Source organism: Brachyistius frenatus, unplaced genomic scaffold, assembly GCF_029030835.1.
Source record: "Brachyistius frenatus isolate BFR_SWC_R1_liver_20210118 unplaced genomic scaffold, ASM2903083v1 Contig_3, whole genome shotgun sequence".
Taxonomy (NCBI): domain Eukaryota; kingdom Metazoa; phylum Chordata; class Actinopteri; family Embiotocidae; genus Brachyistius; species Brachyistius frenatus.
Window position 1 is genome coordinate 9,827,050 of NW_027210602.1, and position 11,524 is coordinate 9,838,573.

The 11,524-nt window shown below is 38.1% G+C and overlaps 1 protein-coding gene across 1 annotated transcript; it reads right to left on the bottom strand.

Moving 5' to 3' along the window:
- Nucleotides 1–3,639: 3,639 nt before the first annotated feature.
- LOC138625931 (coiled-coil domain-containing protein 157-like) lies at nucleotides 3,640–6,517 on the bottom strand. The gene is made up of 4 exons (XM_069707261.1): nucleotides 6,094–6,517; nucleotides 5,092–5,295; nucleotides 4,610–4,730; nucleotides 3,640–3,757 (listed from the first exon to the last, which is right to left on the bottom strand). Exons 1-4 carry the CDS (start codon nucleotides 6,397–6,399, stop codon nucleotides 3,711–3,713), a joined length of 678 nt encoding a protein of 225 aa, XP_069563362.1. The 5' UTR covers nucleotides 6,400–6,517; the 3' UTR covers nucleotides 3,640–3,710.
- Between the last annotated feature and the right edge of the window lie 5,007 nt (nucleotides 6,518–11,524).

Below are 11,524 nucleotides of genomic sequence, written 5' to 3' on the forward strand. Positions count from 1 at the left end.
CCCTGTCCTCCAGTCTGTCTTGCTCCGTTGTTCCTTTCACTTTCTGTCTTTGTCTCCTTGCTTTTCTCTCATCTCAGCTCAGTGTAACTTAAACAGCATAACGTTGGTTCAGGCAGCGCGATGAAGTCACATTGGATGATTAGTGTGACCTGTTTCATCCATGCTTCACCGTCGACGGCTCATTCAAAAGCTGAGTGACCACATTAATACATCAGAGACTCTGACAAATCTAACTCCACAAGCATTTGTTGTAAATGGATCCTGTGGCATGAGAGTCTCCGACTGACATGGCCAATAATGCTGAAGACACCTGTACGGTGAAAGCATGAACTCGAACAAAGAGATGTTACACTTCGAGCTACATTAAACACTTTTTTTTTTTTTTTTTAATAAAGCGTGAAACAATGAACAAAACCTGCACCTCTGGTTTAACCTTCAACAATGTTCTGTGCTCTATACGATTATCACCGTTTGGTTGTCAGGGCAAACAAACAGGCAGCCGAAAAAAAAATTACAATTATTGTTTTCATGTTAAGAATGTATATTGTAATCTCTTCAAGTGCTTTAAATGTGAAATCTTTAACTGAAAAATACATTTTAGTTTAAGATTTATGATACTTAGAACAAAGTGCAACATATATGAGTATAAGTAATTACTTTATACCGCTCGAGATTACCTGTATATAATCATTGCCTTGAACACACCTTCTTTTTTTTTTCTTTTTTTTTTAAGTGTTGACATATTTGAAATATATTTTGACATACAGCTATATATTTATTTTAGTTGTTGCTATTCTATTTTTTAATAATAATTGAGCCTACCAGCCAAAGACTTTGAGACAATTGTTCTTCTATAACCGGCGTGATCGTAAACCTTTTGGATCCTTAATATTCTGAGTGACCTCAGATCAGAAAAACAACATTCTGCAGCCTGCCATAAAAGTGACTTTTCAGATACTTTGACCATCACGAGAGCAGAGAAGTCAGGGTTCCCCTTCGACCTGTAGGGGGTGCGGTTGCAGCTCTGGAGCGTCTGCAGAACAGGCCTTGACCGTCTCCCCACATGGTATACAATAATAATCTGTAATAATCTGAACTACTGTGAGCAATGTTCCTGTTTTTGGTTACATGTTTACTGTTTTTTTTTCTCTTCCATCCTTTTCTTTCTCCTGTGTCTTTGCATTTCCTTTCATATCGTTATTACATACTAAGAGAAATTCTCTTGTCACTCTCTCTCATTATACATTTTCCTCTTTTATTTCTCCTCAGCTCTTCGTCTGTCTCTCCTCCGTCCTCTAAGTGTGCCAGAGGTCGACTTGTTAGAGGTTTGTTTGAGAACACCAGAGGGGACAGACTGCCTGCTCCCCGACTGTCAAGATGGTGACTTAGAGGTCATCAGATATCAGCTCAGTCCTCCAAGATTGAACACATAACCTTTGTCACAATTAGCTGTGAGGCTGCAGAGCTGCTGGTGTGCTGTTGCTTTTGGGTTTGATCTTTACAAACCAAATAAACAGTCATTTAATCAAGAAAATAATCTGATTAATCAACAATGAAACATTATAATCACTTACAATCTACAAAGTGCTGCTTACACATGAATGCTTGAGTAATAATAATGTTTATGCTCACATGCTTTTAATAACATTTTATTTTTAAGGAACAATGTCAGTGCTTTTACTGTAAAAGATCTGAGTACTTCCTCCACCACTGCTAAAGTGAATACTTCCTTTCTCATCAGAAAATCAAAGCGCTCATTTAATAGTAAAAAATCCTTGATATTGTTTTTTTTCCATTGATTTCATCTTTATTGAGCGTCTCCTAATACTGAGCCTGATTTCATTGTGTTAATGTTCATATTCGTATATATTACAGATATACAGTGCATCATTAAAGCTACAGTCAATTTACAGTGACATCAAAGTAAGCAACTACTACACAATCTACATCACAGGCTTCTTTTGATGATTTCTGCAATATTTTTTATAACATGTTGTGGTTATTTGAATAAAATATGTGAAATAAAGTGTGATCATTTGCTTTCACTACTGAACCAGAGAGAACAGGATAAATAATCTGTCTCTGTTGGCATGTCTTTTTTTTTTTTTTTACTTGTTGTCAGAAAAAAGTTAATTTTAAAAGCTAGTCTAAGTGAATTTCTTAATTGCCCTTTCTTGCTGCACTCAATGTGATCTAAGAGTCTTGAGCCTGCACGTTAAGAACCACTGACCCATAAGGATATTTAGATAGATATTTCCAAAATATTTCATGGTTATGTAACAGTTATGTCATGTTATATCATATCACAGTATGTACACTTAAAGAACAATATGAAGAGTAATCACATAATATAACTGCAGAATAGATTCTTAATTTTATTGTAATAATCTACTAAAACAATATTTTACTGTCTTTAATGGACATGACTCACATTTTTTTGTTTTTATTTCTGTGCCCTTTAATGCTACATATGAGCTCTGTGTACGACCAATGAAGTTGGAATAATTACATGTAAAAACAGGACCAAGTCTAATTTAGGGGATTTTACTCTCTAATATTTAGTTGATTTTGTATTCGGTCTAAAATGAGGCTGTAAGTGATGTAAATACCTAAATTCCAAATTGACACTGTTTATTTTAAGGTGATTCAATTCAATTCAACTTTATTTATATAGCGCCAAATCACAACATAGGTTATTTCATGGCACTTAACACATTAAAGTCCTTACAGCAAGACTTTACAATATTATACAGAGAAACCCAACAATTCAACAATTCCCACATAAGCTAGGAGGGAAAAAAAAAGTCCTTTTTAAGGGAGAGAAACCTCCAACAGAGGGAAGGTGATGAAACCCTAAAGTTTGTAGGTTATTATTATTATTATTCTGAAGAGTCCTCTGACTTCTGTTTATTTTGGTGTGAAGCAACATACTATCTTCACAAGGCATTTCAACACCATAATATTGTGGAAGTCAGCGCCACAACACCATGGCTCAAGAGCAAGAGAGTATTATTTTTTAAATCTTTATAAACAGATACACTGAGGACAAGACATATTCACAGTTTTTAACACAGCCTTTGATATATTTTGGTTGTAATTGCCACACAAACATTTGTTGTTTGCAGAAGTGGAAGAACTATTCAGATTCTTCACTAAAGTCTAAGTACCAATGCCTCCATGTGAAAGGACTCCTTTACAAGTAAAAGCCCTGCTTTCAAAATTCTACAAAAGTAAAAGTGTAGCATCAACAAACAGTACAAGTAAAAGTGTTTGTATGGACACGTTATTATACAGAGTAGTACATGATTATAATACTGAGGCATCACTGTATATGCAGGATTGTTCTGCTCTGCTGAACGTGTATGGCTTTTTTCTTACTTTGTGTACAGTTTAATCCAGTGGTGTCCAACCTATGAGTAGAGCCCCTCCAAAGGGTCACCAAATGAATGTCGTGAGACGCTGCTAGGCACTCATCGACATCTGACACCTGTCAGGAGCCCCAACAGCTATTTATGAGAGGACAAATCTCAAACAGTTTCAGAAGCTTTGGTTTGAACTTTCATGTTTTTGATACACTTGTATTTAAAATCTTAAAGACCTGGTTGATTGTGGCACATCCTTTTGTGAGTGTCAGATCAGTTTACTTTGTAATCGCGGCGTGTGAGTGGTCGGAGTCACTGTGTTGATGCAGCTGTGCTCCTCAGAAACAGTCAGGGTGAGAATCTGCCCTCACAGCTGCTGGGAGGCTCACAGGCACCTGAAACCAACACATAAAGACAGGTCGGAAATACTGTAAAAGAAGCTAATGAGTATCCGTACTCCAGTTTGTTCTCAACTCAACATCATGTGCCATGTAAAACCACAATATAGCAAGCAAGAGAGCAAACCAAAGTATTGCCAAGTATACCAACCAGTATAGTTAACTGTTGATATATTCTATTCTGTATCAAAGTTGTGGACCCACGAGCAGGCCAAACCAGTGATTAAAAGTAGACCTGGCTTCCAGGTCTGAAAAAATAGGCTGATGAGGAAGTGCCTTAAGGTGTAATAACAACGAGTGCCACCAGAGTTTGGCTCCAAAAAGACTCCGACTCCATAGACTCCCATTCAACTAGTCCATGAAATTTCTCCACGAGTCATCTCGGTTTTGCTGGCTAAAGTTGCTCCATTTTATTAGTTTTCTGGCCGTCCATCTAAAAATAATCCCGTCATTAATTATATAATTTTTTGGGGGGTGTTTGTGCTTCATTGACAGGCCTGTGGTGTAGTCAGGTTACGGCTATCGGTGAGCGGGATGTAGTATCGCTGGATTTCCAATCAGATCAATCAGATCCATTGCTCGAACCCCCCCCAGATCGTCCAAATATGGTCACATCCGGCTCCAAACCACTCGAGGCTAGCAAAATGGTACCGGACTAAATCCGAACTAAATCCGAACCAAAATCCGAGGCTTCATAACGGCCGTTCAGAAACCAATGGGTGACATCACTGTTTGTTGCCACTTGGCTGAAGAATCCAAAACACAAGTGCACAAACTGTAAAATGTCAAGTTAAAAGGAGAAGGGCACAAAATCAGAATGATAAGATGTACAGTGTACAAGCAGTGAACCTGAAGATAGCTGTTTCTCCAGGTGTTCAATGTGCTGCAGGCGTCTGTCTATCAGTCTCTCTCGGGCTGAAACCTCTGCGGTCAGACTGGCGAGCTGTCGGGCCTGTTCATCAAGCAGAACCTACAACACAAACAAATTCTCACTTCCCCTGGCAAATGTGTCTACTAAAGAATACACAGTTATTTAACATTTTATACATTAAATATTTAAAGTTTTAATCACAAAAAAACAAATCGATACACTTTATGTTCTGAAGTATTGCACAACCCCTTCGCTGGAACTGTTTTAGTTCGAATGATGAGAAATGGTAGTGCCAGTAGTGCTACAGCACTCTGTTGCAACACTTTGGGGAAGGCCTTTTCCTGTTTTCACATCGTGACCTGAATACAGGTCGTCATAAGGATGTAACTTTTTTATGTGTCTTTGTGTCTCAAGACAAATTCTTGATCATTTGTTTCTTGAGTTCTTGTTTTTTTCTCACCTTCATGGAACTGATGTCAGTCTGAGTCTGGCCCGCTGCCGACCTCGGCTCAGTCAGGCTCTCCACACTCTGGAGGATCCGGTTCATCCGCTGCTGCACTGCTCCCTGCTCGGTCTCCAGATCCTCCAACTCCTTCTGCAGATCTCTGACAGCCCTCCACAGCCGGTCCCACCGGGCACTCAGGATCTGCTGGTCCTTCCTGACCTGAAGTTTACATCTAAAATAATCAGAGACTAAGCATCGAAGAAAATGTAGAAGCATTGAATTAAAATATGAAGAAAAACAATATATGTTTAATTAAATAAGTAAGATTTCAATAGATTAAAAAGTAAAAATCTGTCTTTTAAGTTTACCTTTAAATCTATCCACACTTATAGCATAAATGCATTAACTCTAAAAGTAGCCTCACCAAAAGTTGTAGTATACTTTGCATTAGAGGACAGCTTTGACAAGAGCATACATAACACAGTATGTAACACTGTTGTGCAGAAGAACGTGTTTTTATCTTTGAGACTTTTGGTTCAAAGGGAAAATTAGTCTTCAAATACAATGCAATTACTGGAGGAAATGTTACCAGCTTTTAGAGGTGGAACAGTTATTTGATTATTCTGTAAGTGAATTGACAAAACAATTATCAGCAGCTATCTTGATAATAGTTTGAGTTATTTTTCAAGTAAAAATGCTGAACACTTCCCAGTTCTGTCTTTTCATGTTTGAAGATTTTCTGGTTTTCTTTATATCATGTGGTCATAAACTGAATATCTTTAGGTCAGACAAAACCAGAAAGCCACCTTGGTCTTTAGGTTTTCACTATTTTATAGACTAAATTTATTATTTAATCATTAAAAAAAACGTTCGTTACAATCCTACCAACCCTTAAAAATGTATGGTCTGAATTAAATCTTGTGGATCAGAAAACGGTGCAAGGTTTGGACTTTTAGCTGCCTGACTTGCTTTAAAAAGATTAAAATGTGATCATTCAGAAATGTGAATCTTGCCCACCTGCCTGTGAGTCCGTCCTGTCTGTGCGCTCTGCTTACGAAAGCTCTCCAGACTCTTGGTGACTCCATCTATATTTCCTGCCACCAGCTCTCCCTGCTGCTCCAGCCGCTCTACATTCTCCTCCACCCTCTGCAGCAGGTGAGCCAGTCCCAGCGAGAGCATCCTCATCTGGGTCAAGGGGACCTCGCCTGCCTCCTGTGATGCAGAGGCATCACCTGGTGGAAGGGCTCGGCGGGCCTGACAGAGTCCCACCAGCAAAACGGACAGCTGCAGCACTCGACTCACCCTCATTCTCCAGGATTTCATCAGGTAGGAGCACTTTCTGCAGGTCTGAAGATCTCTGGAGAACCCAGAACTTGATCTGATCACATACCAGAGTACCGGCAGCTGCTGAGCCGTGTAAAGATGACTCTACATCTGCCAGGCCTGTTGTGTCCTTATGTGTCTCAGATGTTCTCTGAGGAGTTCTGGAGCTCAAAGTGGTGAAGGAGGGATGAGGAGAGGGAGGCGAGACAAACGGAGACAAGAGGGGTGTTCCCAGACTGATTTATGAAATATAGAATAGGAAATGTTAACCAGAATCTAACATTATTGAAAGATTCCTATAAACAAAAATCTACAAAATTATTAATTGATATATTAATTTAATTGCTAAAACGCACGATCTAAAATGAAAGCTTCAGCTTTGCAGCTGTCAGCACTTTGCTGAACTTTGTAAATGTTTTTCTTCAGGCAAATGAGCCTGTGTTGAATTTACACATGAAAGTAAAGTAATACAGACGCCTGCTGGCTGTTTGTGGAACTGCACTGTGCTCCTGGTTCTGGGAGGTGAACTGAGTTTAGAGGATGTCATCTGAAGTTCAGTTCTACCTCCAAGCTATTTACTTGATGCATTTGCTATGTTGGTATCATCTCAAAGTAGATATACTGTAGATATACAGAACAAATGTCATATTAGATGTATTACCTAAATTATTTTGCCATTATTCCATATCAATAAGCAGCATTACATAATGTTGCTGCCAATTTCCAACCTCTTTTATTTTTGTAGATAATTATGTCAGGCAGTTTTAATCTGGACGACAATTGAGCTTCACACAGCTAATCAAAATACTGTATTTACGGCAGTGCATGTGAAAGAGATCAATCAGAATTATCACCTGAGTCTACTGCTCCCCTCATCTGTACAGAGCTTGATAGTGTCTTTTAGCACATTGTTTTTGGTTTCTGGCCAGCAACTTTCATGTTTTGGTTCATTCACGCTGCAATCATCAATATCGCTTGCAGGCAAAACAGACATTGGTTTTCTGGCTGGTGAACGTAGAGGAGCAGATATTTCCCTTGAGTTAGTAGCGACCAAAAACAGAGCTAAAAGAGAATGAATATTAGTGCTACATTAATCAGGTTGCAGAAACACAACTCCAAAATGGGTGATAATGTTGCTCCATGTTTGCTGGATAGGCGACTGTTTGCTAGTAATTTCATCAAATCAACTTTATAAAGTGACAACATATTAATATTGTATTGACAGGTGCTTTCTGCTGCCCCCGTGTGATAAAAAAAATCAAAACACACTTGAGAAAAAGTATTAAAACATTTTCAAACTTACTAAGACAGGAAAGAATAAAGTTAATTCAATATAACTTAAAACATGTATTTTTAAATTAGAAAGCAGATCTTTTTTTTGGAATTATTTTCCGAGCTTTTGTTTGTCAAAAAACACCATGCCAATTAAGCTCTGTTGAAGTGAAATGAATTGAGCAAACAAAACATGACTTCCTCCACTCAGGCACAGGCTGAAAGAGCTGCTTTGTGCCAGCAAGGAACAGAGCAACAAAGTGGTCTTTGAATTGTTTTGGAGTTGGGACAGACTGAATGCACAAACGACACTATGTCAACTCATAAGGCCTGATTTATAAAAGGAGAGAGAGGCGTCAGTCTCAGCCCACTGCTTCCCCCTGGCATTCTGGATACAGAAGAAAGCTGCAGGAAGACAGTGTCACTGGGTCACAGCATGACGGAGAGGACGGACCACATTATACAGTAAGTCAGCATGTTTTGGGCATTTTAGGAACCATTTGAAGAGTGTCTGTTTGAGATATAAAGAAGTAAATTGGAATCTGATAAAATATCTTAAGATATTAAAATAAGAGAGTAATTATCAGTAAAAATCCTTAAATTTGTTTAACTTTATTACTTTCTCGCTAACAGACTATGCTGCAATGTAATCTGTGTAGTGTACCATGCTGCAGTCATTTCTCTAAACAGAAGCATCATAGGATTATGTTAGCCTCTCTTGAGCTGCCTGTAATCTGTCAATTTAACTAAAATGTATGACTAAACATAAATTATAAAAAGTGAAACAGAGATCAGACAGGTGTGCTCAAGGAAGGAAGGAAAACAGGACTAAAATATTTAAGATAACCTTTAAAAAAGTACTGATGTTTGCATCAAAAATTGTTGTTTAGACTATCACAGTAAAACAAACTAATAGTTTTGATAGTTTTTATGAATATTGTATATCATATATATATATACATATATATATATATATAAAAAGAAGCTTTCAACCAACCAGCATTGACCAACACTGTATGATGTGCGGCAAAACTGGACCACTGCTGCCATTGTTGGAACTTCTTCAGTGTAACTTGTCTTTGTCCTCACTGGTCGCTCAGAGGTTTGGCCCTCAGAGTGGCTGAGCAAATCTTCATGGAAACACCTGTAGTCTGCAGTTTGTTTTATGCGCTAGACAAAAGTTACATTATTTGATTTGAAAAAGTAATTTGTTAAATCACTAGTTACCCCTAAAAGTAGTGGAATTACACCAACATGTTAACACTGTTTTTAATCCCACAGTTGATGAGTTTGTTTGTTATTTTTGAGCTAATAATAGCATTGGTACTTGTTAGTGTTTTAAATGTGGTTATAATAATATATATGTTTTAAAAAGGTTTATCCTCTGTGGAGCATGAATACACAGCAAATTCCATTGCAGTTTGCCTGTTCAATAGTGAGACAGAGGGGTTGCTGACATTTTGACCTGATAGTGGCACTTAAAAAAACCTCACAGAAATCCAACAAGGATCATGAATATGTTCAGCTGGTTTTATAAAGGCAGATAAACTGGCTATATGCCGACCATCACTGTTTTTGTGTGCTGTCTAATTGTGTTAGTGTACTTCAAACTGACTAACTGGTACAACATGCCATCCAACCACGTCTTAACCCAAAGTAGAACAGTCTATACCTGTTTTGAATGGCCAGATTCAAAGCTGTGGCATAATTAAAAACAAGATATGAACAATTTTACAAAAAGAGATGGACCATCTCTCTTTAAAGGCATTCACTGATGCACTTGCTTGTGGTGAGATAGTTGTGTTAAGAATGAAAAATGAGTGAGTTCGAACTCGCGTCTCACCTACGCACAACTGGCCAATCAGAGAGTAAGTGGACACGAGTGAGCGAGTGTTGAATGTTTGACATGTGAGCATCCTGACACTGTTAACTGGAAGCAATCTGACTTCACTGCTGATTATAAAATGATATATGTATACTCCTCAGTAATGTCGTCTGACTAAAGCATCATTAGGCATGGAGGTAAGAAGAGCGTGTGTGTGTGTGTGTGTGTGTGTGTGTGTGTGTGTGTGTGTGTGTGAGGGGGTTGGACCATGACTAAAGCTTCTCAGTGAGTGTGTAGGGAGGGAGCACTGCAGAGTATGAAGAACAACATCTGGAGACTGCAAGCAACACTCTCTAGTAAGTGAAAACAACTTGAAACAATGAAAGTTTCTGTTTTTTTCTTTTCTTTGTCTCTGTATATTTGCTTATTTCTTTCTTTCATTTCTTTCCATCTTCACGAGTAAAGCAGCTTAAGGAAAAAGATGAAAAAGCTTCACAATCACATGGTGTGGGATTGGCAATGTGGCTAAAGCTGTTTGAAATGATGACTCCGCAGAGAATAATCACATATATGTCTGCAGCTCTGCAGAGAGTTTTAGCATCTCTCTGCTCATAGTTTGAGTTCACTGGGGATACAATTATAATGTTTCATTCAAATTAGGGTCATAGCAGCTTCTTAGACTGTCTGTGCATGTCTGAGCACATTTATGGTGCAAACAGAGACAGCTGCTTCATATTCATTCAACGCTGCAGGGAGATACATGTGTGGCACCAACAGTAGTAAAAAAAAGTGTTCACACCCTTTATGTAACTAAAAGGAAAGCAATGTAAATATACTTCATAACAAACTAAAGAGATGGACAGTGGTATTAGCAGGGACATGTAATATTAGTAAAAGTCCTGGTTCAGTCCCTATGACTGATATATTATAGTGTCTCAGCAGCATGTTACTGTTGTGGTTGCTGCAGGTGGAACGAGTTTGGACTACTTTATATCCAATTTTATATCCAGGGACAGCAGATAAATCTGAGGGGTCGTCAGATGAAAGAAGAAAAATCAAAGTTCTGATCCATAAATCTGTTTTGGTTTTTCTCTAATCTTTGATTGATGTGAAATATTGCATCATTTGAAAATGTATTGAAACAAACCCATGAGAAGTTTAGATGAAAAAAAAACATATTTGTTGGAGCTGTTAACAACTCATTGACATCTGAAATGTGACCCTGAAACCAATCAGGTTGGAAATCGCTGGTTTAATCTTTAATAATGTGTTGTATTCCAAAAGCTTCTTATATAATCCATTGTGTCAAATCTTTATCTGCAAAATAACTAAAACTGTTGAATAAATGTAGTAGAGCAGAGATTGGGGTGAAAGTATAAATATGGAAATACTCAAGTTAAGTACCTCAAAACTGTGATTAAGTACAGATCTTAGTTGCTTGCTCAGCATGAGTCACTCTCTGAGGTCTTGACTTTAATAATGTCTGTGATTTATCATTTTAAACTGTGACATACTTGCAATCTGACAGACGCCTCCTTTTATTATGTTGGAGACGAGGTTTGACGAGGACAAGCACATCCAGAAGTTTGGCAAGAGCTTTCACCACTTTTTCAATCTGCCTGACAGACTCTGTTTTTCCCAAAATGTCTAGCACATGTCAAATACGTACCTGTGGCCACAACTATTACAATACGATTTGCAGCACATTGATGGTTTATAATGTGCTGATAAGCTAGTCAAACAGGCTTTGGCCAACATAACTGAAAAGGACAACAGACATGCAAGAGGCAAAAGGCAGAATATGAACATCCTGTCGGAGGTAACAATCCTTTTTCACTTGTCCGGTGCTACTGATAAAATGTCTCTGTTGTGTTGAAGTGTCCCAGTGTGACAGACAGCAGCTAAATAGAAATCAGCCCTCATTCATTTGATTATTTACACCAATACGGCATGTCAAAATATGTCCCATAAAAATGTCCTTTGGCAGGTTTGAAAATGACACAAGATGTTAGTAAATGGCAGTGACAG

Excerpts from the sequence above, each read along its gene's own strand:
- LOC138625931 (XM_069707261.1), bottom strand. The coding sequence starts at position 6,399 with ATGAAATCCTGGAGAATGAGGGTGAGTCGAGTGCTGCAGCTGTCCGTT. Across the intron at positions 5,296-6,093 it reads CAGGACGGACTCACAGGCAG|GTCAGGAAGGACCAGCAGAT; the intron begins GTGGGCAAGATT and ends TGTAAACTTCAG. Across the intron at positions 3,758-4,609 it reads GGAGAAACAGCTATCTTCAG|GTGCCTGTGAGCCTCCCAGC; the intron begins GTTCACTGCTTG and ends TGTTGGTTTCAG.